General features: G+C 32.3%; 1 protein-coding gene across 1 annotated transcript; it reads left to right on the plus strand.

Moving 5' to 3' along the window:
* The first annotated feature begins 788 nt into the window (after window positions 1-788).
* On the plus strand, window positions 789-7,555 carry LOC114419509 (serine carboxypeptidase-like 31). The gene is made up of 10 exons (XM_028385191.1): window positions 789-1,148; window positions 1,592-1,699; window positions 2,042-2,137; window positions 2,293-2,385; window positions 2,491-2,573; window positions 5,702-5,989; window positions 6,200-6,330; window positions 6,497-6,592; window positions 6,706-6,811; window positions 7,228-7,555. The coding sequence occupies exons 1-10, from the start codon at window positions 836-838 to the stop codon at window positions 7,372-7,374; spliced, it is 1,461 nt and encodes a 486-aa protein (XP_028240992.1). The 5' UTR covers window positions 789-835; the 3' UTR covers window positions 7,375-7,555.
* Window positions 7,556-8,049: the final 494 nt, after the last annotated feature.

The raw sequence follows: 8,049 nt of genomic DNA on the forward strand, positions 1-8,049 counted from the left end.
ATGGGACTGTTGTTAGTTCTACTATATTTGTACCAAAGAAAAAGTGAAACCTATCAGTAATTCCAATATATGGCATACGTATATATCGAATCTATTTGGATGGATAAGAACAAACAATCATATCATTTTTTTACGAACGATCATATCATTTAATATGAAATAATTGTTTTTCTTCTAAACTTTATTTTAAGACAGAAGTGACACTTTGTTATTAATAACCGATGAAAAATTAGAAGGAAAGACTACAATATGCATTTTAAAAAATACAATAATATTCTGCTAAATATACGTTTTTAAAGTTTAAAGGGCAATCAACACACATATCACATATGACAAATTTGAATTTTCCATTATTTTTATTTGAACAGTAATTCAATTCAATCTAAAGTGTAAACTATAATAATAACATCTACATATCAAATCCAAAGAATTGAAGTATAATATTTCTTAAATTCACCATCCTATAAAATAAATTTATTCATGTATGAACATGAGATTCATGTTCAACCACCCATATTATCACAATTGGTTGTTCCACTCACTTTGTTCCATGCATGAATATGATCTAGAAGCTACCTAAAATCCATGCGAGACGTCACATAGCATCTTGAGGCAAAAAGGAGAAGTGAGATAAAGATGTGTTGCCAGGTAGGGTGCTCTCATCCAATATCTACTTTTTTTTTCAAAATTTTCTACCCATCATGAGGCATAGTGGTACCGAGTAAGTATCCCTCCTTCATCATCACTCATTATAAATAGATATGTAACTCTCTTTGTCCTCCAACCAATTTTCCAATCAAAAGTGGAAAATCTCTCACTCTCTTGCTTCCATAATATGGATAACATTGTATTAAAGATGACTAGTTTATACACCTTGGTTCTTTTACTTTTACTTTTTCTATCTTATAGGCCTGCTCTTTCATTTTCTTCTAGACATAGGCAATATTGGGGTGGTGGGAGGATATTGAGCTCTGGTGATCATAATGGTGATCTTGTGACTAATTTGCCTGGCCAGCCTGGGGTGAATTTCCAGCACTATGCTGGATATGTCACAGTCAATGAAACCAATGGAAGAGCACTCTTTTACTGGTTCTATGAGGCTATCACCAAGCCAGAAGAGAAACCATTGGTGCTTTGGCTTAATGGAGGTAAAAAAGCAGATACTAATTAATGTCTTCTGTTTTAATATGATGTGAAATTTTTTAACATTTGGACTTTGGAATTGTAGATAATTGTCAAAACAACAAAATTTGAGTGAATAGTGTGCATGGCAACAGATTTATGATCAAGCATGTCATAAGATCATATAGTATAAAACTGTATGTCACATATTTTATTGGACTGGCTGCGACATTTCACTTGAGTCATTCGAATGTTTAAGGAGAAATCCATGTCTTTATCAACAATTAAAATAAGTAATTATTAATTAACCTCTAGATTTTCATTTTCTTTTAATTTTTCTTAGGTGGAGAAAGAGAGTTTATTAGGTGGCAGCTAATCATAGAGGGTTTACAACACTTTTGATTTCATTCGCTGTTTGTTAAGTTGCTTATGTTCTCTGCTAAGGTGACAACATGATTTTGTGTTACAGGCCCTGGGTGCTCTTCTGTGGGATATGGAGCAACACAGGAGATTGGTCCATTTTTAGTGGACACTGATGGCCAAGGCCTCAAATTTAATAACTTCTCTTGGAACAGAGGTATTATGATGATGACCACTAGTACTATATACACATACTTTCAGCCACAAGCTCACTTTTCTTTTCATGCCATAATGCATAAAATTCTGATGATGAACCACAACTAGTGCTCCATTATTGGTCCCCACAAAATAATTGTTAATATTGTGATGTGTTATTCATGGAACACCTCTTCTAATAATTTATACAACACTTTGTCTTTTTTCTATTACATCATTTATCACATCTCATGCTTCTTTCTTTTTTCTTTAAATTCTCTTTTAGTTTAAAATATGTTATATAAATTAACATTTCTCTTACTAATTGGTGTGCTAAGAAATCATGATATCTGTGATGTTGCAGAAGCCAACATGTTATTCTTGGAATCTCCTGTTGGAGTGGGCTTTTCATACTCAAATACAAGCAGTGACTATGACCAATTGGGAGATGAATTGACAGGTCATTACTTAATCTTAATGTTGCTGCTGCATAATGAGCAGCAACCACTATGTCATTTTCTTTAATGTGGGTTGCATTTTCTATTATTTGAAGCTTATGGAAAGCAGATCTAGCTCTGACAAATTCGGTTGTGCTCTTTCTGTTATTTGTGACAGCTAATGATGCTTACTCTTTTCTTCACAATTGGTTCCAAAAGTTTCCATCCTATAGAATTAGGACATTTTACATAGCAGGGGAGAGCTATGCAGGTATTGAAAAAAGTGAAAATTTGGAATACCTTTTTCTGCATAAGTGATTTTTTGGGATCAATTATTCTAATTAAATTAATCATCGATACAACTATTTATTTTCAGGAAAATATGTACCAGAGCTGGCTGAACTCATCCATGATAGGAACAAGGACCCCTCCCTCTATATTGATCTCAAGGGTATTCTGGTATGGTCCCACACAATTTAAAAATGAAAAAAAAACGCTTAATAAAAAAAAATGGCATAGCGAATCTTTCTTTACTAAGAATATTTCCTATCTAGTCTAGCTAGCATTTCTATATTTTTGTTCAAGAATAGGATTTGAAAATAGACATCATGTTCCACCATCAATAGCTGAGATATTTGTAAAGCAACTTTTTTACTTGTCATCACTATAATTTAAAGTTTTCATTGTGATAGTTAATGGGTTGAACCCTCTTCATTGATCTCTTGTCATCACCATTTTCACGGTTTTAGTTATTTATAAAAGTGCAATTCCTAATTGCACTTTTAGTTATTTCATATGCGATTCCAATGTGACATGCCACGTGGAATCACACTTCAAATATTTTTTCTCTTAGAAACAAAATGCTAATGTGTCAATGTTAGACTGTTGGCAAGTGCATCAAATTATCACAAATACAAAGTTAAAATGGAAGTTTGAATATCGAATCTACAAGAACTTTATTTGTACTTATGTAGGTGAATATATAATTTTTAGGCAATAAATAAATTGATTTGAAAAGATTGCGAGTAAATTAAATTGACAGAAAATTAAATTAAATTAAACAAGGAAATAAATTAATTAATCAAAAACAAAAAAGATGAGAAAAATCAATATTATAGAAGTTAAATTCAGAAGATGAGAATGTTGGAAACTTAGCCTACCAAAGCTACTCTTTGATGAATGAATTTTCTCTATTTATAATTATTCCAATTTATACACTTGCATCTACTTATTTACTCTAACCAAGATCCCTCAAGTGAAAGAGTCTAACTTATTTATCTTCTCTCCTAAATCTCTTTGTAGAGATAAAATAGTTAGATTGCATTAAGAATATAAATGTATAACAGACTAAACAAAATCAATCTATCCCTAGTGATGACTTTATTTAGATACTATTTCCTAGTTCTATTAGAAAATAACGTTTCCCAATGCTACCCCTAAAACTTACCATGCAAATGGATGATCAAGCCATAAACAACAACATTAAGCACAAGAAAGGATAAACAAAAGGTAATAATATTAAATAGATAGGAAGAGAATTACATTAAAAGTAATTGGTTGTCAAGTTTCCAACAAGAGGGGTTTAGCCTCTCATTGTCATAGAAGATTTCACAATTGCAAGAGAAGAATATTTAGTAAATGGGAATAGATAAGAAAGGAAATGGAGGGAAGAAATGACTCTTAATGATTATTTTTCCTTCTTCTAGCCTTCGCTTTCTATAAGGAATTGTATTTTTTTGAATTTTCTGTGTGCTTTTTCCTTCTTCTCTTTCCTAGATAAGCTTAGTTTTCATGCAACCTTCGCGCTAAGTACGCTTGTCGCGCTTAGCGAGTATGACGGTGATCCTCACGCTTAGTGCGTGACTCACGCTAAGCGCGTTTCTTTCCTGGATTAGCCTTCACTTTTCTGAATTATCTTCCTAGCACTGTTAACTTATTGACAAGTGCACCAATTCGTCCAAGTAGTAATTTAAAATGGTAAGATTGAATATTGCTTCCATATGGATTTCATTTGTAATCAAGATGATGTATATCCAATTTTTGTACAACTAATGAATAGATTTATGAAGAGCAATTTGAGGCATTTTTGTGAAGTAAACAAACTATACTGATCTAAGCTATGATTGAATAAGAAAAACAAACACTGGGAGTGGCAAAGGATTGTGAACGCATGATTTGAATATGTTGGGGGCTTTGCTATCGAAACTACTCTTGATGCGATATAATTAATTTTTCTCTATTCAATATTACCCTAATTATCACTTACATCTATTAATGTACCCTAATTTAGATTCCTCACATGAGAGAGCCTAATTCCCCTAATATTTTTCTTAATCCCTTAAGAATTAAATTAGTTGAATCGTATGACTAATGGAGATGCATAAATAGGCTAACCAATCTCACACTATCCCTAGCAATGAAGCATTTAGATGTTCTTTCCAGTTCTAAGGATAAAAAGACATTTTTTAATGCCTAAACCCTAAACATAGCATATATATGGGTGATCAAACCAAATACATGTGAATAAGCAGAGAAAGATACAATGAAAACTATGAATAGCATTAAACAAATAGCGAGAGTCATTACATCAAGAGAGTTTAGTGGAAAGCTCCTCAACAATGAGTGGTTTAACCTCTTATTGTCACGAGAGACTTAACTATACAAAAGGGATGCAATGTGTTGATGAATGGAAAGAAGATGGGTGTGGAGGTAGTTGGTAGCTCCTAATGATTGTTGTCACGTGCAAAGCGCAAGTAAGTGACTGAGCACTAAGCGCGCAACACGCGCTAAGCATATCTTTACGTGACATCCAACTCTCCAAGCAGCTTCCTAAGTGGCTTCAGCTCGCTAAGCGAGCATTGTACGCTAAGCAAAAATCATCAGGCTTCAACTTCTCTTCCAATCCCTCATCTGTATTTCTACAAAACAAAAACCACCAAAACAGTATAAATCTAACAATTTAGGCATTTAATACACAAAAACTCAAAGGATATCAAAATTCCAATGATTCATACAAAAAGAAGTAATAAAAGAGGAGAAAATTGATGATTCCTATATATCTTAATTGTAGAATATGCTTATGCGCATTAGTTATCAGGCGCTAAGCATGCTTTTTCCACTGAACCTGTGCTTCGCGCTAAGCGCCTGAGACATGCTAAGAGCACCTCTTCAAAATTTCAATATGTTCTTTTGGACTTTACTTTACTCATTAAGCATCATAAATTTATCAACTTTTAATATTTTTTACACAAAAACTTAAATGATGTTAAAATAATAATTATTTGCACAAAAAAAAATAAGAAAGAAAAATTACCAATTCCTATATAATTTAATCTCAAAATATACTTATAAATAATAATTATGAGTCAATCAAGTTTTCAAGTCAAATTTAGGGTTAAATTAAGTCAATAGTCAAAACAAACCTTAGCCAACACATGTTTTTTGAATGATCATATTTTAAAAATTAGTCTCTAAAAGTGTCTCAAACGAATCAATCAACCATATAAAGTCAGTAGGATGCAAATAATTAACATAAATATGAAGGGCAAATTAAGTATTATTATTACTTTTAATTAATTATTTTGCAGTTGGGTAATCCTGAAACATCTGATGCTGAGGACTGGATGGGTCTGGTTGATTATGCTTGGAGCCATGCTGTGATATCTGATGAAACTCATCAAACAATCAAAACAAGTTGTGACTTTAACAGCACTGATCCATGGCGAAATAAAGATTGTAGCCAAGCTGTGGATGAAGTTCTCAAACAATACAATGAAATTGATATCTATAGTCTCTACACCTCTGTTTGCTTTGCCAGTACAGCAAGCTCAGACGATCAATCCATGCAAACTTCCATGAAGCGTTCATCTAAAATGGTGCGTGAAGAAAATATCATACTCGTATATATGACACTTTTTTCATTGAAAAAAGAAAACTGCTTTCAACATTATCCATAAAATATATATGTATTGTTGGATGAATAATTTAAATAAGTATTTATTTATATGATAAACAAAACTTGATGGAAAATTGATTTGAGAGGAATTGACTATTCTGATACTTACTTATTTAATTTGGTTGACTAGATGCCTAGGATGTTGGGTGGCTATGATCCGTGCCTTGATGGCTATGCTAAAGCCTTTTATAATAAACCAGATGTTCAGAAGGCTCTTCATGCCAGCGATGGTCACAATCTAAAGAAATGGAGCATTTGCAAGTAACATTTTTAAACCCTTAATTTCTACTTTTCTTATATATCAAAACTTTAGAAATGCACTAATATATATAGAATCTTAGGTTTATATTTTGTGTCTTTATTTTCTATATTATATGTGGTTAATTATTTTTTGCTAAACAATTTTTAATTTAATTATTAAATGTAGTGACAAGATATTCAATGACTGGGCCGATTCAAAGCCATCTGTTATCCCAATTTACAAGAAGCTTATTTCAGCAGGACTTAGGATTTGGGTTTATAGGTAAATACTATTGACTATATATCAACCTAGCTTATTAATGTTCATGGAATAGCTGCTGCATTTTCTTGTAGCTTCTTTTCATCATATTAATTGCGTTGTTGAAATGGTTTCAGTGGAGATACAGATGGTAGAGTACCAGTGCTGTCGACAAGGTACAGCTTAAGCCCTCTTGCGTTGCCTATCACTAAATCATGGAGGCCCTGGTACCATGACAATGAGGTATAACTAAGAGATCATGGAAGCAAATTGGCTTAACCCTCCTGCACAAAATTCTAGTTTTTATCTATATATATAATTTATATTGTATGCAAAGCTATTAATTAATAACTCGTTATTAAATAAATTCAAACACGTGCTTCACTGAAGTTACCAACTATTTTATTGACAAAAGTATTCAGTGTAGCCGTGTAGGAACAATATCTAATTAATTGGTGAATAAAGAAATTCGAAGAGTGGTTAATGAGTAATCTCTCATTTAGTTAGTTGGCAGCAGATTGCTAATTTATTAATATTAAAATGATCATGAAGATATATAGTTTTGCTAGAATTTTTTATTTTATTTTATCGATGTCCTTAAAGTTCCTAAACATTACATGTATCAATTTTTTTTACGTTCTATTATTATATTGGAACAGGTTAGCGGGTGGTTTGAAGAATATGAGGGGCTTACATTTGCAACGTTTCGAGGAGCTGGCCATGCAGTTCCCTGTTTTAAACCAAGCAACTCACTTGCGTTCTTCTCCTCCTTTCTCAATGGAGAATCACCACCTTCTACAAAATAAGAAATCCGTATAATCATATTGGGTGCTCTTTGTGTGACCCCATATGAAGATTTTGCTCTTACATTAGCAATAGCTAATAGTCCATATTGTCAAAATGCGAAGCAACCCTAAGCAAATGTAATGAATAAAAGAGTTTTGCAATGAAAATAGTTTTACAATGAAATAATGGTGCCATAATCCATATGCTACTTCACATACATTAAGCAAAACCGAGGAAAAAAATATCTATCTTTGAATGCGTTTTTCCTTTTTTCTTTCTTTTATTTCAGTGGAACAATTTCACGATCTTACCGTAATGAGTAGTTCTATCTAGTGCTAACTGCTAATTAAATATTTTCTAAACAAAATGCTAATTAAATAAATAATTTCAAGCGGGTAATTTCTATATTTTTTATTTTTTTTTGTCAGCCAAAAAGGTTTTCTCATTAAAAATGGTACTAGGAGTACCAATCACAATTACACAGATCGATGCTGCACCAAATGCAACGGATACATCTCCTAAAAAGATATGCATCAAATTGATTCAATAGTTATTTAATTATTTGAGGCAGAATCGGTGCCCAAATAAATGATAACCACCCCATCACAGTGCATTAAAATCATATCCCCTAATATGCCATTGACTTGCAATTCCTAAAATGAACAAACCAATCAATGTATGATGTATCCCAGACC

The sequence above is a fragment of the Glycine soja genome, chromosome 7, assembly GCF_004193775.1.
Source record: "Glycine soja cultivar W05 chromosome 7, ASM419377v2, whole genome shotgun sequence".
Lineage (NCBI taxonomy): Eukaryota > Viridiplantae > Streptophyta > Magnoliopsida > Fabales > Fabaceae > Glycine > Glycine soja.

Bases quoted from the DNA above. Each gene is read 5' to 3' on its own strand.
- LOC114419509 (XM_028385191.1), top strand. From the start codon at position 836: ATGGATAACATTGTATTAAAGATGACTAGTTTATACACCTTGGTTCTT. The intron at 6,593-6,705 runs GTAAATACTATT...AAATGGTTTCAG, and splicing joins CTTAGGATTTGGGTTTATAG to TGGAGATACAGATGGTAGAG. The intron at 6,812-7,227 runs GTATAACTAAGA...ATATTGGAACAG, and splicing joins CCTGGTACCATGACAATGAG to GTTAGCGGGTGGTTTGAAGA.